The sequence below is a fragment of the Branchiostoma floridae genome, chromosome 1 (assembly GCF_000003815.2).
Source record: "Branchiostoma floridae strain S238N-H82 chromosome 1, Bfl_VNyyK, whole genome shotgun sequence".
NCBI classification, from domain to species: domain Eukaryota; kingdom Metazoa; phylum Chordata; class Leptocardii; order Amphioxiformes; family Branchiostomatidae; genus Branchiostoma; species Branchiostoma floridae.
In genome coordinates this window covers 21,038,420-21,062,910 of record NC_049979.1, presented here as the reverse complement: position 1 = coordinate 21,062,910, position 24,491 = coordinate 21,038,420, and the positions used below count along the sequence as shown (strand labels likewise).

Sequence of the window (24,491 nt, the reverse complement as noted above, 5' to 3'; positions counted from 1 at the left end):
AAGCAGTAATAAAATTGTACCCTCACATGTATTTCCTTAACGTAATTTTGATTGCCCCCCAGTAGTAAGATGTTGCATTTCTTGGCTTCATTCCCAAACGAAATCATCATGGATCATACCAAATTTGTCTGTGGTATGCATGTTAGTATGTAGCAGTTCTGAAGTCTGGGAGGACTCTGGAGAATGGCTACTTGTAATGTAATGTAGCGCTTGTTGTTACTGACAAAATCTGTAGACCTTTTACAAGGCTAAAGAATAATGTGGAGAATGTTGAAGAAATTTGGGATAGAATAATGGTACAATGGAAACAATCACGGTAAAACCAAGCTCTTTTGACTACATTTGATATGCAAAATGTTACGTATATACTGCAGCAAAAATGATAAGTGTGCCAGTGCTTCTATCTGTATCCACAGGCGTGGTGTTGTGATGACATTGATAAGTAGTATTTATGGATGATGTATTGAGCTCCACATTCTGAAGTGACCAAAGTGCGTAGTTAGGGTTCGCTATCTGTTTGATGTACGATACATACACAGTTGTTGGGAAATGTGAAGCTGGTCCAATCTTGATAATGACGAATATCAAGGATGGGCAGGAAGCTGGTTATCTTGTCGGCACTGTTACTGTCTTCATAGCAGAGTTTTTATGGAAGCCAGGAAAGGATATCTTGTATTCTTCCTCCTGTTTCGGTAATTATTCATATTCAGCAATGCTTTGTAGGTTTCAGCATTATGTTGTAGAACTAGAAGTGCAAAAATATTGTCTGTATAGTGTCTAGTCAATGTGTTGAATAAGTGCGAAAGTACTGTAAACTATTGCAGTAATACCAGTGTTTACATCCAATTTGGGAGGTGTAACGGTGCCTCAAAATGTGTGAAATATGGCCAGTTTTAAAGAATGTGTGTGATTATCATCAAGCTGTTGAAGTGTTTTGAAGATTAGCTGTCGGGTGTAATGATTTCCCCTCCATTTGTAGCATCCTGTTGATCATAACAGTAAACAATACTAGATCATCCCTTTTATTATTTACTCATCTATCCACAAACAGACCTGTTTTGTAGACATGTTTGGTTTTTAGTTAGTATGGAAACATACAGTACTAAGTAAACTGTTGTGATTGGAAATGGCAAAGATATTTTTGGTATACCATTGAGATGTACCATTGAGATAGTGAAGCACCAAGTGAAATCTCAGCCCTAGCATTCAAAGAAGATGTCAGACTGTCAGGGCAAAGGTTTTAGGAAGCTGTTTATGTGTTAAACACATTGCTCTGACATTTCCTATCACCTTGGAATCTTCAGGAGTGTGGCAGGACATCAATAAATTGATCTCATTGATTTTCCTCCACATCTCTGCATCCATGTACAGTGCCAGATAATGGTAGTGGCACCGTTCATGAATATTTATGATGTTATTACCTGCCAGTTTTACTATGTAGTTAGTTTTGCCCCGGGCTACGCTAGTCTACTTCCGAAAAATGTAATATACTGCTTTTAACTACAGCGTTGATGTGGTGGTAGTCAATTTTTTTTTTACATACGGAAGAGATGCATGTTTGCTACGGAAAGGTGGGAGGTAAAATGGGATGCAAAATAGTTCTGACTAAATAAAGAGGGACATCTAATTATACATGTTTTATGGGAACAGTCTCCTTGCTTGGTCTGCGTGCCTGTCAGGATATTTTTGTCCTCTGACCTGTCCTCAGCTCTGGAAAACTGTACATTAGCTCTCCCTAGGGTCTATGTGTCTCTTTCCTTTGGGAGTAGATGTCAGAAGCTGCATCCTGCTTGATGGATTAGGAGCCTGCAGAATTCTCCTGGCTTCACGTCTGAATGGCAGAGAAAGCATATTTTGAATTGTAGGTAGGATTTTCTCTGTACAATTTGCGTCTACAGTTTCTGTTTCAGTTGCTTCATTACACTGTGAGTATGCATGATACCCATGAAGTGTATGAATGCAGGTTTGCTTCCAAAATACATGTAGTGCCTATTCCAGTAGCATTTGGCAATACGATTGAGTCAGTTCCGTTCACATTTGGTATAGGAAATGACTTCATGCTGTTAGGCCTAGGTTTACTTCCCATTTTTGTGCTTTACAGCATAATGTAGACTGATAATGCAGAAAATACTTATTATAGTCTGTAAGATAGTGATTCTTTCAGTGGTAAGTGCGATGTTTTGATACAGTTATATCTCATTATATTGTATTACTGTCAGATGTTATGATACTAACAGTACAACCTAAATGCTTCTAATATGATAGATCTTGCTTGTGATGTGTAGCCATTAGTATTATATATCATTAGTAACATGTTCTTAGATGTCGTCAGACAAATTCTCCTGTTTGATATTAATATTCATGTATATATTTTATGAAATGAACACAATTTTTATTGTAGAATTGGAGTCTGTTGTAAACATGAGGTGATAATGTGAGGTTTGATTCTTGCGGCTGATAATTGATAATCCCTGGTTCAGTATTAAAGGGAAACGAATCTCGTCTGGGTCTGTATTGAGAAGCGGCAGCGGTTGGATTTGGGCGTAGCAACATGGCGGTTGCCATCCACGCTCGACTGGCTGATGAATCTGTTGATGTGATGGCCGCCCCAGCTGTGCATATGACTCAGCCTGGATGCCGTATTATTATTTCTTCTCATTTGCATCCGATTTAGTGGACCCAGAGGAAAAGTAAATTTTTCATCCAATGGACTGAAAATTCATGTCTGGTCTACCAAGGATTAGGGATGATGGTGTAAGGTAGGATTTGCAGAGATCATTGTTTGGTTTTGGTTTCAGGTTGAATGTACTGATTTGAAGGTTCATTTTCTATCCTTCTATAAACTAGGTTTATGTAGATTTATGGCATAGTGTGTGATAATGAGTTGAAATAACATGTAAGATTGGTTCAAGCCAAGGTAATTGTCAAAAGGCATAGATCACATTTCATATTGTGAGAAATGACTGGTGTCATATTATAGGCCATCTAATTGCACATAGCCCTTAGAATTTGTAGTTTATGTCAGACAAAAAAAAAAGTACAAATCTTTTCTCAGCAAATCCCAATCAAGGAATGGTATTGATTTTCTGTTAGAAGGTCTTGCCTCACCAGGTATTGAGATGATCCCTATTGCCAGATTGATGACCAGACCCCGGCTTACTTACCCCAGGAAAAGTGAACAATTTTCTGTTTTACAGATTTCCAATTTTCTCGTTAATACCCTTGGAGGGACGCTCATGTCCAAAAAAGAGCCCGGGGTGGTTTGGGAAAGTCTTCCTGGTGATGAACTCATTTGTTTTTGAGGATGGGCAGTTTCCAGGGAAAGCCTATATTTATATGCATGATGTGGAGTAAGGCCTAGGAAAAAAAATGTTGTGTTTCCTGTTTCCCTACCTACCCTAAAAAACCTGCCGACCCTAGACTTTTTGTTGGGTTGGGCAGTGGAGTCACACATATAGCTTCCAGATAGAATTTTTATGTAGCCTGCTTCCTATTGAAGTAAAACACTGCTTGTCCCATCTAATGAAGGATAAACATATCTATCATGCACAAAATTAAAGTTTGACATTGAAAGACAAGTGTCATCATGCATTTCAGTTTACTTTGTTCAACAGTATTGTAATATGTATCACTAGAGTTTTGGCCAGCCTAAAAAAAAAACTAAAAAAAAAGAAGATAATCCCTACCTACCGACCCTAATTTTTTCAGGACTGAAACAGGAAACACAACATTTTTTTTCCTAGGCCTAACCAAGGTATTCTCAACATTAACATCCACCATTACAGCAAAGAATTGTTATTGGTATCATTGTTCATATCATTGACAGTGTGAATGCTCTAGGCATTGTCCAAACTGCACTGCTATTCATCACAAAACAGCTAATAGTTCCAATGGAAGTAGTTACCTCTGGTTAATATTTATCACTGCAATATTCTCCCCCACTCATCCGTAAAGCGTCACTGCCATATCTCTCCATATGTAGAATCACCAATAATGTTCCCTGCATCCGAAATGCGGACCTCCCGTCAAAACCTGTGTTGAAATATGAATTGTCAGAGTCACTCGGCAATTGGATTTTCCTGTATCATTTATGAGGAAGGAGACAATATCAGGAGGTAATCAGAAGTGATTGCATATCCCATGGACGCTGCTCCGCTTATTTATTAGCAGTGAAGTCGGATTGCTTTGTCACAATTTCTGGTAATTCAGTGATAGGACATGGGTGAGAAGTGTCTGGTAAAACAATTTGTATTGATTGGTGGTTTTGACTGGCAGAAGTCCTTGCTGGCATCAGATAGTAATATACACTTTCATACACAGACCCTGTTTAAAAGCTTTCTCATGCTTATCTTACCCTGAAGCTTGTCATGGATGTGAAACTTAAAACTGAAAAGTAACCCAACATTACAGATAAGAATCATCGTTTTCTTTGTTTGCTCCAGCATAAAGTCCAACCATGCATGCCATAAGGGAATTAAAGAAATGGGAGCAGTAAGGATCATTCCTATCATCCTTGTATCAAAAGGAAAACTGGCATGAACAGGGCTAAGTTAGATATACAGCGGATATAAGACTGTTGTGCCAAGGGGTCAAAATTACAAAGTCAAACTACTTTGACACTTCCACCTTCCCTTTCAGCTCAATGTTTTGTAAATTGTGTGGGTGTCAATCACGGGACGACTTACACGATGCCGCCCTTTCCCTTCGACTGCGAGCCTTCCTTTATAGAGCGCTTCGACCCTGTTTCTTTTTCTTCGCTGGCAATTCAAATTGAATTGTTTAGCCATCTACTGCACAAATCGAAGTTCGTTTCTGCCCTACTTTTTACGGCTGCAATGTAAATAGCGACCATAAACAGTTAGCTTTGAAATCCCAAACCAACTATTTTCATTGTTTGTTGATGTTGTTGGTTCTTCCCTGTGTTTTTTACCCGATACCTTGAAGATCGAACAATTGGCTTGTAGTACTTCCCATAGTGCTTTGCAACAGCCAGTCGCAACTGGCAAATCTTTGTGCCAACCTTGTCATTGTAGTTAACCAGTCTTTTATCTACTGTTTTCGGCTGTGCAGGTTTGAGACAGTGAACTTGGAAGTGGAAAAGGAGGGTGTAGGTGGAACGATGCCATGGATTGCAAGATGACAAGGATTCTCCTCCAAGCAGTCATCGCAGTGCTGGTGCTGAGGACAGCCAAAGGTATGGCGCATTTCATTCTCATGTTAAAGTCTTCCACAGACATTTCCTGTACTTATCTTTAGAGTGGAACAAAGTGTAGTGTAGCAGACTTTGCTATTTTATTGAGATAAGATTATTTTAAGGCAAGCTAGGACTTGTCTAGGTGTTAAGAGCCACTTTCCTCAAGGACATGTTATGTATATGATGTCCTTGCCATATTTGAGTATGTATAAGAGTCATCGACAGGTAGGGGAGACGACTGTGTGTTCACAGGTGGAACGAATGTGGAGATGTCTACGAACAGGTGACGTGTTTGTCTAAGAGCCCGTTGTTTACCCGATTGCACCGATATCAGCAATTTGTCAACCTATTGCAAATACTTGCGGGTGTGATATGTGCAGGAGTGCCATTCAGGAGTGACTTAGCGTGGCTCCAGCACGGAGCCGCCGTGGCGCCGTATATACCGAAGTTTACCAAGCCCGCTTTCAGCAAATACAACATACGTTCAAGCAGTACATACCTGGGGGAGATACCAGATCTGGAATGTCTGCATGGGTTTTTTATGTGTGAAGTGATCACAATTACAAACAGTCTGACTCGGTTATTAGGTGATATGGGGATTATAAACCTTTTCACAGGCAGGTGACAATGAGAAAGTTACACATTTGCTATAGTGTTGAACGCGTTACACTGAATGTGTGGAGGCTTGAAAAAGCCTGCCTGTCTGGAGTTTTTTTATACAACAGAGTCAGTCTTGTATGATAAAGTCAGGGAAAATGACCGCAATATGATGTTGCTACACAGTCAGCTTGTTATTGCACCTAGGCAGTTGGATATCACAGTGGTTAATCACCAACCTTTCAAGGGCAAAAGTTGAAAGAGTTAGGCCAGAATTTATTTAATTAAAGGGTACTGGGGGTGCAGCACAGCAGTGTGTTTTTGTCATTTTGTGTTGAAATTGGTTGATGTCAGACTTCATTTGCAATGAGCTCCTAAAGAATGGGTTGTGCTGGGCTCAATTCTCCTTTCTTGGTTGTAAATGCTGTGTTATACACTATTTTCCCCAAGGGGTAAAGATTATCATTTGCAACAGTTAAGATGTATTTGGGAGCAAATTATCACTCTGCATTTCTGTGATAGAAAAAGTGGAAGAGGTAATGTTGAGAGTTGCTTATTATCAGTGCCATACACATGGAAAGTAATCTTACTTAGATGCTGATTACAACACTTTGGAGCATATAACAAATCTCTTATTGTGCAAAAGGGTAGGGAGTGTTCAAAGCCTGATAATGCCTCCCTTTGTCACAGAAGATTTTTCATGGAAAAAATCTGAATGTGTGGAAAATGGCAGCTGAAAAGGATGGAAAAGCTTTCTATTCATTGGTGGGTTGGAAGCTCTGGGGCATCGCCGCATGCAGTCCCCCCCACCACTGCAGGCCTTTCAAATGCACTCATGTCTAACAAATTCAACGGAGATTGAATCGGAACTATGCCGCCAGTAACGAATGCTGGCAATTAAGTACGGATTAATGATTCAAACTATGACAGGTCATTTGCATACTTGACTAGGTTTTGCTCATATTTTGTTTACGCCGCTTGAAGTAATGAAATTTTGGAAATCAGTTCAAAGGGCAAATTGGTTGTCGAAATTGATGTCGGTCACATTCATTTGATTTGCATGCAGTAATAGATCGACCAGGCTTTCAGGTAACAAAACACAAACTGGGGCATTGTTGAGTGAGAGAGGGAAGTGCTTACGAGAGAAAACCTGTGTTACAAAGTTACATATTTCTGTTCTCAACAACATCACAGAACTAACAGGAAAGAGGCAAAATAACACATTTAGCACAGGTAGAAAGGGCAGTTGATTTGTTAAGCCCATTTAAGATCCCATTTTCGTCTCCCCATTACCTGCAGGGGTCAGACTAGTCAGGGGTGAGGTGTGAAGCACAAAGGCGAGGGCTGTCCCATTCACTCCATTCAGGGGCCTCAATACCTGCAACGGCATCTGAGAGGAATATCTGCATGACAATGTTATAGGAGTTTTCTGTACCCAAAGAGATTTTTACCCTCAGAACAGAGGCGTAGAAACTAAAGGAAAGCAGGGAGGGTACAAAGGGGTCATGTTCTGGGTGCTTAGCAATACAATGGGGTGACTAGTGGGCACAGCTCCACTTTCCAATCCCACCTTTGGTGAGACTTCAGGCATGAGGCCAATTCTCTAGCAGTTACTGTCACTTTCCTTTTCTGTCAATCTCTGGTTAAGCTGTATATCGGCTTTGATTGCTTCACACAGAGAGTGCGTTTCAGGATCAGTTAGAGAAGTCACACCTGAAAGCGTTGCCACATTCTTTCTTCAATTACCTCCAAGGGGAGAGCGCTCACAGTGTAATATCTGTTGATCAATAGATACAGTAGCACCAAAAGCCACCAAAAGTGTCAGTTTGCATGTTCTTTTTTCATTAATCTTAAGGGTAGTCCCTTCTGTTTCAGTTATAAAGCATGATATAAATTGGATGTGATTGTGCTTGCTTTCAATGGAAAATTGGCATGACCGTCAAAGATAGCAGGCAACTTTCCACTCAATCAAAATTGCCAGATAAGCTGTCGAAGGAACACTATTGTCCACACGACAATGAACCCTTGTGCTAGACACTAAAAGAAAGATTGTGCCGTGGTCGATGATAACATTACGTGCCATGACTGCATTTGGCTAGAAATTATGCTATTGTCAACAGGAGCCAAAATCGCTCAAAATGGATCTATGCCAAGAAAACAGGATGATGTAGCTTAAGTCTCTGTAAAAAAATCTATCTCTTTTACAAAAGGCAAGGAACAGCCCTAGACTAGAGAAGGTGAAGGTTGATGATTTGGAGACTTTTTTTTTCAGATATTGATTGCTTCGTCTTGTGGGGTTTTGTAGAGAAAAAAAAGGTTCCCCTGACCATTAAACAGGTTGTTACATTTATATGGCCTTTGTAACAGAGAGAACCAGACTGGAAGAAAAGAAACCCCCAGCCAGACTTTACTGATAGCAACATAGATAACCATCAGAAGGGAAACAGAAGAAATTTTAGGCATTCCATGGGTTATTGTAAGGTCCAAGTTGAGCCTGAAGGTGGAAGGGAAGATAGCGGGAGGCAAAACACTGAGCAGGGCACACCTGGTGTCACGTTGCCGGAAGGTATCGCAGGTGTTTGTACTTAACACATCGGGTTTGGCACTGTGGTCAGGGAAACCAAAGCTGGGGTTGTTGTTATCTTGACTAGCATGTTACATTGGCCAAGAAAAAGGATAAGAAAGGAGCGGTTTCTCCAAAACAACCCTAGGAGGTGATTTCAGCTTTGTGTCCCTTGTAGACCATAATAAGAACAGTGTTGTTGGTTTCTTTGTCCAGTGAATAAAGACAGGAAGCAGGGTAAGCAAGGGCGAACAGTGGTCACCTTTTTATAAGGAAAGCTAAGATCACTGCAACATGCAATTAAGTACTTGAACCTGATTCACAGTTCTTTCCGGTCCACCTTGACTAATTATGGAGCCCTGTGGTCAAGAATAACTTCCTCTGCAATAAGCCATATGATACAGTACTTGTAATGGGATGCTTTTGTTTTTAGATTAGTTTGTAGTTGTTTTCTCACATAGGCCCTTTTCTCCTTAAAACAATACATAAAGAAATGAACCCTCCTAATTGAGTATTTAGTTATGCTGTTTGAGGAAAGAATGTGGCTATAGGCGTTTTGCGTATTACTCAAACACTGCTTCACTATCTGTACATCAAAACTGTGCTCTAGCTAAAGCCCAGTCTTCATTAGACTGTGATTCGTCTGGAAGAATTACCACAAGTGGATTAGCATCTTGATTGCGAGCATTAGTCTGCCCACATGTGAGACGTGGGGCTTACTGCATATCAAAATGATTCATTTGTAATATGCACACAAGCATGTTTTAAAGCACAGCCAATGCTGGACGTAAATTGTTTTTCTTGCATCTTATTAATGCAGTTGAAAAGTCACACAGAATAGCACGCAGCTATGTTTAAAGTTAGGTTTAGTCCATTTCTGTTTGTATTTCTTATGACCAAATAGAAAAACAAATGGTCTAGTCTACATCATATACTGATTTAGAGGCAGGTATGAGATTCATCCTTTCTCATTGTATTGCAGTGTTAAAAACCAATGTAATCTCCCAGAAAGTGATGCCATTCTTCCAAGTTGCATAGTTAGCCTGTCCTGGCATATTTTCACCCTTAAGTACGTATTAATGAGTTATCTGTCATCACTAGGATTTTGAGCGTCTTGTAAACAAGCCGCATGTCTGCTTTGATGATGACATTATCTCAGGTTGACATTTTGCTGGCAGGTTTGTTCAGTACTGCCAGTTCATAATCCCTTTAGTCTCACTCCAGAGGATTCCCTGGGATCCCAGTCTCTTCCTTAACATTTAGGGATTGTCTCTGTGGGACAGAATGTTGATGTTAGATCAAGATGAAAGACTACTAGCTTAAACTGTCTCCCAACAGAGATAGAAAGGGAAAAAAATATTGGACGTGTGTAGGCGGGATGCTTGAACAGAACCTATAACAGTCCAAATTCAAAAAAGATATTCTTTTTTGAGAAATTAAGAATAGCATTAAATGTGCTTTCCAATAACAGATAATTTGAGTCTAATCATAACATGAGAATGTATAGTCTTTGTAAAAGGATACTTGATATTTTATCTATACAACGGAAGGAAATATTTCAAACGTCACTCATGTAGTACCTTATACTTCTTCATACACCCCAGTAGGACAGGTCAGTTATCCAAGATGTGGTTTATAGTGACCTAAATCTGTCACCTGCCACTAGACAAGTGACAATATCAAAAATTTACCATGTGAACTTTGCCATTTCAAGAGGTAATTAAGGACAGGGCATGGACATAAAGGTCATGATTTGTTGCTGTCCTATTTGATTGCAAAGCCCCTTTTTTGGTACACATGGTCAGCATGTGAATGAAGTTGCTGTTTCAAAGTTTATTTTAGAAAGAACACTCCAACATGGGTCAGTACCAAGATTGTTCACACTTGTGATTGACGTTATGGGAGCAAGGCTTGTAGTGTTGGAGACATAAGAATAATAATGACAAAATGCAATACATATGTGAAGGACAAAGTAATGAAAAAAAGAGCAACTACGTCTTTCATATGCCATGATTATACTACTTAAAAAAATTGAAGAAACCATTTCTGATATACAAATGGAAGGAGATATAATTTAGCAGACACTGATGAGGTAGAAAGATTCTTCTAGAGAGGGGGCAAAGTATGTCATGTGAATCTATGATAGTACTAATAGGGAGGGACATGCCTGTCCAAATACCAGGCAAATCCTGGTGCTTTAAGCAGGTCTAATCCCCAGCAACAGAGAATGTATGTCTTTATCTATGTCTGTATTACTTATTCTGGCAGTAAATTGGACTAAATGTATAATTCTGCGTCTAGGCAAAATTTGGTAAAAGTGTTAAAAGCTTCTGTACTTTCATTGTAACGGAAAGATATGCACTGTCCTTCAAAAGATATATACTAGTATACCTGTTGTCTGTGTGAAGCCTTTCATATTATTGTTTCAAATCCCCTGGCTTCATCTACAGGATTTCCAATCTCACATATAATCAGAACTGGCTTACTTCCATGTCACACTCAGACTGTTGGCCCCTCCCCCTCACCTGCTGCTAGCATCAATTCCACCAGCCAAGTTTGTCAATCAAACTTTCCCACAATACAGAGGTTCTTTGATCTACAACTTCAATACCCCCCCCCCCCCTGTCAATATTGACAGAAATGGACCATTTCCCAGATTATAGACCCTTGCTATCCAACCATACACATCCACCTTGATTTCTCAGTTAGATTCTAAAAGATTCTTTTCAAACTGATGCACCAGTCTGTGACCCCACCTGTACATTTCTTGAGGGGAACTCCCACTGTTTATTTTTGGTGTGCCCATCACTAGGACCACCAACTGTGGAAACATGGCCTCCAGCCTGAGTAACCATCAGTATATTTGTCTTCATCCCCCATTTAGAATGGCCGACATATTTACCTTTTAGGCCAAAGGACTATGACAGAAGGTGCAGAAAAGGATCTCACTTATTAGTGTCCTTCAGGACACGTAATCAGAAACAAGGTTTTTGTTTCACGGGAGGTCTACTGAATAAAAATCGGCGAGACCTGTCTCCTTGAAAGACTTCCCATTGAAGTGTAGTGTTGCAGGCTTTAGAGAAGTGAATACCATGGTAGAAGGATGGATGTTGTGTTCTGTTTGATTTGGGTCAAATTCATCTTGATAAGGGTGATGACAAAATAGGTGTGGACAGACTGATGGGACAGGAACTGCCTTGTCCTGGCAACCTTGTCCTCTAAAACACAAAATAACGGTTAGAATACAAACCTATGTAAGAGACACACATGATGCTTGACATAGTGCACAGTAACTGGACTGTAGTAATGTATATGTTGGTGAGTTATTACCAGTAACCTGATAGGAATCTATGTGACAGGGCTATACCCCCAATGAAAGAAAAGCAGGACACTGATATTGTGCTGATGGTGTTATCCTCCAAGGTCTCAAGGATAGGATAATCATGTAGACCCCATTTTGAGTGGTCTGGACAGGTTATCTAGTTGTCAGGTTTCAGTTCTGGTGAACCCAGGCCAAACAAAATGACCCTATCTCGTCCATATCTAAACATAACCCTAGAATTGTCACTGACACTCCAGACACTAGTGTATGTTGATGAGGTCATTAGTGGTATAAGATTTTGTTTCTATAGTCATTGCAATATTATGTTTTGTTTAGTATATCGTGACAGTGAAGGTAAAGTTACAGCCAGTTGTGTGGACATAAATCATATCCTTATGGAGAGTACCATAACATAAGGAACCAAACAGGGTGACAGTTGAATCCATGTGACAATGTTAGTGTTCTTGTAGGGAGAAAAGCAAATTCCATCTCAAATCTTGTGCAGAATTCTGAATTTTTCTCATGCCTCAGTATGTGTGGGAGTCATTCCGGTAGGAACCTTTAGAATGTATGCATCTAGGTCATGGCAGGTTCCTGTCTGAGTTGCTTTCTGTGAGAAATTTGATGTGTGTTGCCAATTTCCTGTGTGTCTGCAAACTGCATATTCTATCAGCCACTGGTCTCACCTATCTCTCTCATCTTTGCATGATTCAGCGCCCTTCTATGACCTTGAGTAGGGTAAGTAATGGGCCACGCAGTCATTTTTCCCATCATCCTATCTGGATAAAGGTTAGACCAAGTCATCTTTGATGTAGGTATGGGCGGAGAGAAGTTGATACAGTTTTACACTAATTTCCTATCACCAACAACCATTAGGATTTTTGTGATACGTCTGATGAGTCCTGGAAGGTTACATGATTAAAAAAAAAATTGATATCAATACTGTGCAGGGGTGTAGAGCTCCCCCCTATCAAAGAAATGGTGCAGTCCATCACTCTGACATAGGGCCAGTGAAGACCACCCTGACTTGCCATCAACTCTCCACAAATTCTCATCCCAGCACCATTACCCCACCAGGGAACTATTTCTGATGCCCATTCCCGGATCGATGAAGAGGCATCTTTCCATTTGCGGCCAGCTTTATGAAAAGGCGGTCAGCAAAGGGAAGTGAGGAGAAAGGGAGAGGCCCTGCATGGTAATGACATCGGCAGGATTGAGGGGGGCTTACGGTTGCCATGGGGACGAAGATTGAAAAGTTGCCCTCTTCAGTCGTTGAAAATGAACACGATAAGCTTGTTTCTGCACCTGCTGGGGGTAATATTGTGCAGTCTAATGGTGTATTAAACCTGGAGAAACAGGACACAGAATGCTTTGACCGTGCACTTTGTGAACAATAGTTTCATTGTGATTTCACTCCCAGTATTTGAAAAATTATCATATATTGAATTAAGTGCATAAATCATCATCATGATTATCATCATAAATCAAGAAAGATTATTTTGATACCTTGAGTGTTTATCTTTCCTCCTCAATGTAAGTCATCAAAACCTTAGGAATTACTGGTCAGTTTATTGTGATTCCCATCCATTGGAAAACTGGTGGCACATTATGTCCGTCTAAATCAGAAGCTGAACTTGAATCCAGTAGTCATAGCAGAAGCAGTGGAAGGGCTGGGCTGCAGGCCCTGTGATTAATCCGTGCCCTTGACCCCAGGAAAGCTGAGACAGGGTTCTGTTCTTCAAAAACAGCTGCCTCCCCTTCAACCAGAAAGTGGGTGGAATTTCTCATTAGAAAGGATGTAAATTGTACACCTCTGTGCCCCCTTCTGACAACTCGTCCAATTTCTGACTTTTTGCTGAACAGTGATTGTATTTTACCACCCCACAGTTGAGAGCCAGGCTTGTAAATATAATAGATGACAGAAAAGAAATTGAAAAAGAAAGAATCATTTGTCTCTGCATAAATCTCTATGATTTGCTTTCCCTGTTGACTTGTTAGTGTAAAAATACCTTTTTGATGCATAGGTAAGCCTCTGGTAGAGAGAAGGCTAAATGTGACTCTCATATGTCAAGTTTCATGCAAATTTGAAGAGCTGTAATTGGGAACAGACCCTCAAAGATCATTAAGGTGAGAACTTTTCATGCATTTCGGTCAAGTATGAAATTGTTTTGGCATATCATTGAAAGTTAAGGTTGCCAAAAACAATATGTCATTGACATTGAATTTCAGTTTGAGTTGTCATAAGGATGTGAGGCCTTACCTCCTGCAAATAATTGTAAATAACAGAATGGTTCAGATGAAGCTTTTCACAACCATTGTCCCAAAAAACTGGTTGTGTAGATACAGGCACAGTAATAGTTGTTGTCTCCACTAAGTAATTGTTGTTTTTGTACCCTGCTTTGGTTTGATGAAAATGTGATAACACCATTGCATCAAAATATTTTTGAACTGGCAGTGGTTAATACTTAAAGTTAAAGAACTGTTAGAATGTACTTCTAATGGGGATGAAATTATGTAGCGTTAAATGTTTTCTTGTTGTATAATTTTTGTCAACAAAGGTTTTGTGCAAAGTGTTCTTTGGATGCTATGCACTAAGTACACAATTGTCCCACTCAAAGTGAAATTGAAGCTGGCTTGATCTGTCTGTGTGGGCATGTCGGTGTCCCATTCATGCCTCTGTACCATGGCAGGGATAAGCACTGCTACCCACCTAACCATGGACAAATAGCCTGCGCTCCATTGGTTCTGACTGGACAACCAGCCAGGTAGCCGGAAGACACATGCCCAGCATTATATCCTAGGCACACATTGTTCGGCGGTGTTGTCAGCACCTAGTAGTCAGCACCATCCGGGCCATGTTGGTGGCACTTTGCCCCACACCTTTTAGCCAGGAAGCCAGACTGTTTCCAGGGTCTACACAGGCGAGCTCCTTGGCTTTTTGTATAACACGCCCCTAAGGATTCAGGGTCTTACTCAGATGGCTCAAGCTGAAATTTTCTTGGTGGGTATGTTGGCCCTAAAGCCATGGAGGTGGCGTGTAGGCCCTTGAAATAGTCTGGCTTCCAGGCTACTCACCTTCCAAAAGAGTGTAAAGAAACATCTCTCACCAGGCCTGCTTCTCCCCAGGATAATCATTTCCCTAATGGTGGTCCACCCTGGGAGGAATGCACCTGAGGTCAGGCTAGGAAGGGGAGAGCTGGCATTGAACCAGGTGTTCAGCACGTGTTCACAAGCTGCACGACTTATAGGTAGCTCCCTTTCCTGGGGTGAGCCTGCGGCATTCCATGCGATCTCCATCAGGAAAAGCGAGATGATGGAAAAGAGTTCTTCCAGACACGGGCTCTGTCTGGGATGGGGTTATGGAAGGACTGTTCTTTGGTGGTCCAAAACGTCCCACTGAGTCCTAAATGTCGGAGACAAACAAACCTTTTTACTTGCCCTAAAGTCTTTCCTCAGTTTCCTGTTACCTTCACAATGATAACAGATAAGGATCTTAGCTTCTCCAAATGGGACTTTCAGTTACATGTATGATGTTGAATGTTCCTCTACATGTATGACACAAGATAGAAGTATAATATTATACATTCATTGTTGTCAGCAGTAAAGTAGGGAAATAGCAATTTTCTTCTAATTTAGTTAAAGTTCCAAATACACAAATAAACATTCCTCGCTGAGGAAAGTCTTTTCTTTTCAATGTTAGACTGCAGGTGGCTTTGATCCACTAAAGTTCTACTCTGTATTTTAGACAAAGGAACAAAGGCCTTGAAAGGACGTGACATCATTTATCTTGTGAGTAGTAACAATGGATCTTGCATAAATAAGAAGTGGTTTAGAAGTCACTACGTTCGTCTTTTGATGTTCTTCAAGTTACAAACGTACAAGATTTGAAGCCAGCTTTCCGTCATGGTGTAGAGCAAATGGCGTCAAAGAGAATTATCATGCCTTGATGATTTCTCTACACGCTGACCCCTTTCGCAATTATTCCTCTGCTTTTTCTGGCTCAAGGGGGATTTTCTGGACTGTTTTAGCCGGAGATTCCGTCAGCTTGTGCAGTCAGCATTATCACCCACTTAAAGTATCAGGTGACCAAGTGTTGGTACACCTGTGAAACAAAGGTGTGTTCTGGCACAGGAAAAGCGCCGATTGTTGCAAAAGAACAAAAAACTTTTCCTTTGATCCCGCCATGTTTCTAACACAGGAGTGCTCCTTATGGCGGCATGTTGCGGAAGGCAACCAACCACAGTCTCGTGTTTGGATTGGCATCAAAGCCCTTGTTTTACTGGCCGTCCAGGTCAATCACTGAACGGACCCAGCCTTCTGAAAGGGGGTGAAATACATACAGCACACTTTTCCTGTGTGTTTGGACTCCAGGTAAAGCCCCCAGTCCCACATGCACTCTGTCCATTCCCCTTATATAGAGATGGTTGTAATGCAGTGGAGGAAATGTATCCTGGTGGGGTAGGCCCTGTTTGGGTTGGATGGTAAGCCCTTGGCTCCACACCACTTGTAATGTGTCACTCTTGAGATGCCCGACCTCTTCACAAAAAGGATCCTGACTGGACCGCTACACTATCTAATTTCACTTTAGGAGTTAAGTTGTCATGGCAACAGCAAAGTAGAAACATTATGTCATTTGTTTGTACATGAGCAAGTGTATCACTGTTATAGTCATGCTGGATCCAATATTGAGTGAACTTGTATCTAACACTGTATAGAATCTTTAAATGCCTGCAAAAAATGTTGATCTCATCTAATAAGGCTTGTATTTCTCTGCACATTGAAAGCCCTACAAGAACATCAAAGTTCCAGGCAGCCAGACCATGAATGAGTTTTCCTGGCAACTGACCAAACATGGATTGTTTCTTCACCTTCTTGCCATTAGAAGTCACAGTATTGGACATTGTCAGAAATGGGAACAGGATGCCTACTGGTAGTTTGGTTCCAGACTGCAATTACTGTGAAAAACATTTCCTTCCTTCTGCTCTACTCAATATTTCATGGACCTGTTCAAAGACATTGATTATCGGGAAAGTGACCCCTGACAAGGTGGTTAAGGGTCATGGTAAGGCACCTTATGTCTGTCCAACATTAGCCCAGGGATAAGACCTGGCATGGCGGTTTCTAAATCCTCTAGGTCATGGGTCAGAGTGTGACAAAAGTGTGGCAGAGCCTAGAGGATTGGAGTTGTCTGTTCCTTTCAACCTTCAGACACCAGAGGAATATTCCAGAGCAGACAGTCTAATATGGTGTGACACACAAAGTTAGGAGAGGAAGTATTATGTGTGGAGAAACTGTCAACTTCAGTTACAGGCTCTTCACCTTTAATTAAAAGTGGAAAAAAGGATATATTGTGTCATTCATGTACAGAATGGTAAGATTATTGTACTTTTCTGTAATAGAACCCCTGTAGACTTGCAAGGTTGCCATAGGTTCATATGGTAATCTGATCGGGTAATGTGAATGCTCTTCCTGGCAAACTTTAGGAGAAGAGTCAAAGTTCAATGTCACCAAAAGTGTGGAAGAATAAAACCAAGGTTAAAAGGAATTGATAGCTGTCAAACCGCATCTATATCTTCTCTTGGAGATGACCTGGAATGCTGGCCTCCATCAAAAGGCAATTTCTTTCAGGTGGAATTTGTTTCCTCCCCTTACTGTGATGCTCATTACTTTCTATCAAGTCATGTGGTTCAAATGAGAAGAATCAGTAGAAAAGCTGGAGGCCATTCAAAACTATTGAGTGTTTCTCCAAGTGTTTGTAATTACTGCTGCTGTAGACTGGTCCATAGGTTGTCAGGATTCTTGTACAACAAATGTCAGTACTTTTGGAGTTGCTGGCAGTAATTAGTTTCCAGGAACCCCTTGATTTTCTTCAGACCTGGGTGAAATGTCCTGTGCTGTGTACATCACAGTGCTGTGAACTTGGGGGTGGCGTGAGGTGTGGTTCTAATATACTGTGAAAGTGTTCAAGGTGAGGGGACTGAAGCCAGAGGATCTGGACATAGTTTTAAGGATCATTGCTAGCACCAGTGTGTGGTTTCTGATTTCCAAGTGTCTCGTTTCATTTTCTCTTGGGTTAAGCATATACTCACACTAGTCTATAGTATTCTTGCATGTACTAGAAATATTTTTATGTATACTGAGTGTCCGACATTGGGATTTCAGGATCCCTCCTTTGTCCCCTGTTGTCCAAACAAGGGGAAGGTCTTGAATTTGAAACCAGTCCTACCTTGTCATCACAGGAAGGACTGTTAGTAGAAAGGAATGCTTTGTAGCTTTTGTATGGTACCATCCTATAAAAACAGTCGGGACATGTATGCTGTGAAGAAGTCAGAAGAAGGTGCACTCATTCCTCTAAAAGGGACGCAGGTCCTTTTATCGAGGTGTCCCGACCTATTAGTATTAGACAGGTGATGGAATCATGAAGACAAACTGATGAAAGTGCCTTGGGCGGGTCTCCTGTGGAAGGCGTCAGTCCCTTTAGTCTAGACTCCTTGTTTCCACTACTTGGTACTGCAGCCTAGGGCAAGGAGGGCGTTCTTATGCCATCTTTTCCTCCTGCTAATGAAGGTGATAGTTCTAGATAAGTGTTCCATATACTTAAGAGAAAGTGTTAACCTAAGTTGCTGTACTTATGTTCGTAACTGTATAATTAATACTGTTTACAGACAACAGCTCGTTCTCACAGTAGCTTGGGGCAGGTAGGGTTCCGTGAAGCATGTTATGATTATCACATAATTACTGTGTGTCAAACGTTACAGAACACCCCTTAATATATGCTGTGCCAAATGAAAAAGGCGAACCTCGCTATCCTCACAGCAACTTTGTGTTGTGAACAGGAGACCGATCTAAATGCCAAGGTAACCTTGTAAGAAAATATCTGTACCATAAATTATGCTTTACACATCAGTTCTACTTGTCACCCAAGATCCCATGTGTAGCACAAACTGATCCCTGGCGCAGCTCAAACTGATCCTTTTATATTCTCTTACGAGGCCCCCCAAGAAAGAACTGCGCTTTGCCTGCATTAAGGTAAGCCTGACGGATGGTTAGATAGACTATTTTCCTTTGCCGGATAGTTCGGATGACATAGCATAGACCTGGATTCCTTTGAGTTTATCAAATAACTCAGGTCCTGAGGCGTACAGTAAATGATGGGCATATGAAAATCCATTCTGGATGATTTGCTGTGTTGAAGCACGGAACTGAGAGAACAACACCAAAGGCACAGTACATGTATGTATGGAAATTGGAAATCCATGCAGAAATGTGTTCATCTCATGCAGATATAATGTTATTTTATTCAGTCAGGGCGACTCACTTGAAATGATTCTCCAGTTCAGAGATAGCATGAATATCAGATTCAGAAAGCTTGTATATTCACCTGTCTGCATCTCTGTTGTGAAATATCTATTTTATGTCACCATCATTTAGTCATATAACACTTTGGGGATAGAATTATTAATTCAAATATCGTATTGTTGAAATTGACCTTCTGACTTTTATTAGTCTCCCATGAAATTATGTGCAATTTTATTGGTCTGCCCTGAAGTAATGTTGACGATTCTCCGAACTTGAATTCTTTCTTGGCACTTCCTGAAAGAACATCTTGGAAAGAATGTCTTCTAGAAATACCCCAAGGTCAAAGAAGTCTTGGAGGTCAAGTTTCCCTGGCAGGTTACCCCTCAGACTAAGACAAGGTATCCTCGGAGAATTGTTGGGTTAATGGGGTCTCCTGGTCTAAATGACCCCTGCACTTTACATCCACATAAAACAGCTCCTTGTACCCTGATAGGTTTCCGTAATTTGTTTACCTAGGTGGTCCCAGTGTCAAATCTTAATTAGTCTACACATCAGGACTAGAATTATTGCCACCTTTAATGGGTAGTTCGAGTAAATATCACAATGGGATAGGTGCCCATTCTGTGGAAAGAAATCAATACCTGTTTGACCTTGCCTTTGTTGCAGTCTTTCATCTTCATTAATTAAACAATGTTATTTTGCTGTTGCTTGGGAAGTTGATAATCCCAGGTAAAATTTTCTCCTAGTATCATTTTTGTCACAAAGTATCTAAAGGTAACAGTGTATGACTGTTCGGTTTATAATAAACAAAACTCTGGGATATCGTCTTTACTTTTTTTAATCAAATTCAATAGAACATCCAAAGAAATATGACGTCGCACTAACATAAGTGGCAGTTTCTAGCTGTTTTCCAAAGAAGTCCAAATTTTCAAAAATGGTAGCTCGATTCTAAATCTGTGGCAATGATTTGAATCTTCCTCAAAGGGGTACTGGGACAAAACACTATTGTGTTTCTCCAAGAATGCAATATAACGCGTGGAGATGGCGGCTTTATCAATATTAGATGATATTTTGTTGTCGGAATATTACATGAAGATTAATCATAGCTTTTAGTCGCCCCATAATCATAGGAGGAGACAGTGTCATATTTCAAAATAGGGTCTTGGTCTTGCAGACACCACAAAATGAACAGCCTAAAGGATTTCCTCAATATGTGCTTTGCAGGACCACCATCCTTGACAAAATGACATCCAGAGTTCTGATTCCTTCCATTCACAGATGGGGCTTAAGTTACACCAAAAAACTGCCACAAACAACCTTAACCCTCAAGCACCCGACCTTTTTTTGCGACTAAAATGACCGAGTGGGGTCCAAACGGACCCCAAAATGTTTTGTTCATAAAATCTCAGTACCATTTCTTATTGGCGATAATTGTATATACATTGCTTCGTCAATGTAAGAGGAAGATTTTGAGATGTTAAGGTGTTGCTGATTCTACCTCATTATCATAATTTATGCAAAAGTTCAGAAGGACCACATTTTGCACTAAACCTATTCCGACCAGATAGCGGAATTTTGAGGCCCCCAGCAACATTTATGTCGCATAACTCATGAACGGCTAAAGCTAAAGCTACGAAACTTGGTAATTTATCACAAAATATTGTTTGCAAAATTTTTTTGTCAATAAAGTAATTTTATCATTTTTGGGGGTTGCCATGGCAACCATATTCTAACAGGCATATTTTTGCCAAAATTTGACAATTTCAATTTAAACAAGGTTTTCTTGGTAAACTACACCTGTTTTCTGACAAAAATTAAATTCTATGAAATTCAATGTAATTTTCATGACTTAAGATTTATAATTTATGCTAATTTCATGACGTCATTGGTCAAAATCCAAGATGGCCGCTCTGATTAGGCAATTGACGTCATAATGTCGTCACATTACATGTTGATGACACAGAAATGTTTGTGATGATTTAAGTTTACATTCTTATTATTTTCTGAAAGTTTGGTAGTCATACTGTAAGTGGTTAAGCAGTTAGCCTCCAAAGTTTGTTTTAAAAACTGCACATTTTTGCTGGGGTCCGTTTGGACCCCAGAGGGACTGAACACAAACTTTCTTTATAATTTCCACATTATTGTACCAATCTTTGCGAAAACTTAGGAGAAGGTATAAGACATATTGATAGACAAAGTCACGGAAGGATTTTTTCTTCAGATCAAAAATGTTCAAATGGCACTTCAAAATGTACGCCTGGGGTCCAAATGGACCCCACTCGGGTGTTTGAGGGTTAAAGCAGAAACAAATGTTGAAAGTTAAACATCACAGTATGGAATATTTTTTTGGTAAATAAACACTTGTTTTCTCAGTGGGGGTGGGGCTTGGGCGGCATATTGGTTCAAAAGTGAATCAAAATGACCGACTGCAAATCATTAGCATATTACCTACAGCATGGATAAAAGACTACAATGTTACTATTTTGACCGGTGTAATTTTTCTATAAAGGTTATCAATATTGGTTTGTAATATACATAGCTAAAGATTTATAGAACCTTCAGTTTCACATGAGCAGCTTTGGTAGCCGTCTAGAAGATCTTCATATTGAACACTAGAGTCGGTCTACTGATTATGCATGCAAATGCAATTGCACCTCCCAAATGATAGTAATCTAGAGCATTTGGGGAGATTGAATTAATTAGGTTCAGACAAGGGGTCCAATTCAGATGTGGAAATGAAGAGGAGTGTGTTAAAAATTCATTGCCCTGATAAGAGTGGTTGTAACCTCCAGTCAATATAAATAACCAAATGAGGGTGCAGTAGCCAAGATAATGCATGTGGAGATGGTAGATACATGTATTATAAGTAGAGAATGGGTTTGTGTGGTTTCTGGCTTGAAAGTGGTTGAGGAAGCTCTTCTATCTGATGAGTTGTCTTTTTCCCTGGTGGGAGTGTTGTGTTTGGTACTGAAAGCAGTGATGTCATTTCTGGCAATTAAAACCCATCACACCCTTCCTAATATGGGCAGAGGACCCATTTTCAAAAGTGATGACGAGAGCCCAGGGGATTGGAAACAACTCTCTATTGGGTTTCCATCATCAAAAAAGATCACAAAACACATCTCTCTACTGATTAAACCACACTGCTAGTGTTTAGACAACATTAAGTGTTTCCCTTTCAATTGTTATTGGAAGGTAGAATGTGTATTCCTCATTTTGAAGGCTCAGGGAAGACTTTTCAGATGCAAATGTCCTCAGAGGATCTTCTTGGATTGTATTCAGCACCACGCAATTTATCAGCACACATTGCCAAGTGACTACTTGTCAGCCTAGCAATATAATAAGCTGTATAAGGGTATTGTAGAGGGTTACTTTAGTGCTGAAAAATTGATGCAGTGAACAACATTCATGGTGGTCTGTATAATGTCAGACAAAACAAAGAACATCATTCAACATGTGAACATTAAAATAGGTTTGGTTGCAAGATAGATTTTTACCGTATGTTTTATAAATGCTTTTTTTGTCCCAAGCGTACATACATTATATTTGCTAAGCCATCCACTTTTCTAAAGTCCTATCTGATTGTGTTACACCTGTGTCAAGCATACAAATTACAAAGTTGTTTATGCAAAGAGGTAGGAAAAAGTGGGTATCAAGTGTTCATAATTCTTTTGACCTTTGGCCATAAGACTTCAGAGAGAAAACAGAGAAGGAGATAAAGATATCAGAAAGCCTTAGCCTAGAGACACCCAGTCTGGCCTAGTGGAGCAAGAAGCCTTTGAGAGTGGAGCAAGCTTACTGTGCTGTGAGACTGATAAGGGCCAGGACTTAACCAGGAAGACCTGGGTTTCTCTTGACTACTCTACCGTTCCTAACCAAACTGGAGTGAAGTTACACTGGTCAGACCTGAATAATCGCCAACTTCCCGCTATAAGAAATATAAATGAGTTTATAAACCTGTGAAGGATTTAAATCACCCATAACTTCGTTGATTCTAAGGGTTTACCCTGTAATTATAAATCATTTTGAGAAGTAGCCAAGAGGACATGGTGGTCAGTGGTGTTGAAAGAAGGCAGCAGTTGACCAGACATCAGTCATCGGAACCCATTTACCCAAGAAGATAAGCCTCCACCAGCACAATACTGGCATGTGTCCTCTTTTCTAGTGTCCAGCTTGTTGTGTTTTCTAACCCTTAGGTGTCTGCATGTCATGTTGTCCCTCAAGAAGTTGACTATAATTCCTATTCACTTGTGGGACATTCATTTTAATTCCTACAAAATCCCCGCTTAAAATCTTGTGTGTCCAGGACTGAGGGATTCTCAGCAGCAGCTTACTCACCCCCTAGACATGTAAATTTGGCGACCCAAAAATTATAGGGTACACAAACTTCTAATGGGAGATGCTTATCAGTGGTGCCAGCTTATCTTTCTGCACTGTAGGGTAGTGCCTGAGACCTTTATCACCTGTAATGATGGGTCTTCAGGAGTGCTAAGAAGTCTTTAGCAGGTAACACCATGTATGGTGGATGTCCTTTTCCTGCTCAAGGTGCAGTGCTTTTCTCCAGAAATGGCCATTCCTTGTTGTCCATGGTTGTTCATCTTGCTCATGTTGCATAGAACGTCCTGGATTTCCTCTGCAGCCAGGATTTCAGTGCAGAGATTGAAATGTCAATTTTCTGCTCTGTAAACTTGAGAGATTGCTCATGGACTGTGATTTGGGGAAGGTAATGAGTTCCATTGTCAAAGCCAATGAAAACTGTGGACCCGTGACCAGAGATTCCAGAGTAATTAGCACTACCATAGATTTTGATCCATTCGATAACTTTCAAAATGACCTTTTCCATCAATCCTTTGGTTATAGGTGAGGAAACTTATCCCTTCTTTCTCAAGTCCTTTTCCATATCATTTGTCAATGCTATATCAAATTCCAACAGAACATTCTTCACAACTGCAACCTTGAATATTTCTTTTCTGTATTGAGAGTGTCTTTTGATAAAGAAGTCCATTTCGTTGTTTCATTTGGCATTCTTGTAAGCGGGGTGTGTGGTTTTCAGCAACCTTATATCAAAGTAGTCAATGCTATCCAGCACGTCACCGGAACGTACTGCGCCTGCGCGAAAAGTATAGACATGCTAAACCCCCGGTTTACTAAAGGGCCGCATTTAAGAAAGTACGTGCGTATATAAGGGTAAAACTCCGTGTACGTTTTACACGAAACCATGTCTCTAACATATACTGTGCAACAAGCGGGATTTTAATGCAACGTTGACCAAACCAAGCCCCAAACTACCAGGGTTTGCGCAGGCGCAGTACGTTCCGGTGACGTGCTATGCTATCCATGCCTACTGATCATAAATGAAGGTCACATGGTTTAGAAATCCAACACGATATGGTTTAGCACAGTCAAGTGATGCAAGGATAGAACTAGAGAGGCGACATTTTCGTGAAAATGCATAATGTTTCCCCTTGGAGCAATTTGACCTAGGTAGTAGCCATATGTAGTGATCTATCTGTCTC

The 24,491-nt window shown here is 40.4% G+C and overlaps 1 protein-coding gene across 12 annotated transcripts in view; it reads left to right on the top strand.

Moving 5' to 3' along the window:
- The window catches only part of LOC118418184 (roundabout homolog 1-like), a 78,470-nt gene that overhangs the window by 9,549 nt on the left and 44,430 nt on the right, over positions 1-24,491 (top strand). For 11 of the 12 annotated variants that reach the window (XM_035824100.1, XM_035824058.1, XM_035824025.1 and 8 more), the window contains exon 2: positions 5,071-5,194. In XM_035824100.1, the coding sequence (XP_035679993.1) occupies positions 5,125-5,194 (70 nt within the window). In that variant the 5' untranslated portion in view covers positions 5,071-5,124. Of the gene's footprint in view, positions 1-1,737; positions 1,862-5,070; positions 5,195-24,491 lie in introns of those variants that run through there. The other variant, XM_035824031.1, reaches the window with a different exon arrangement.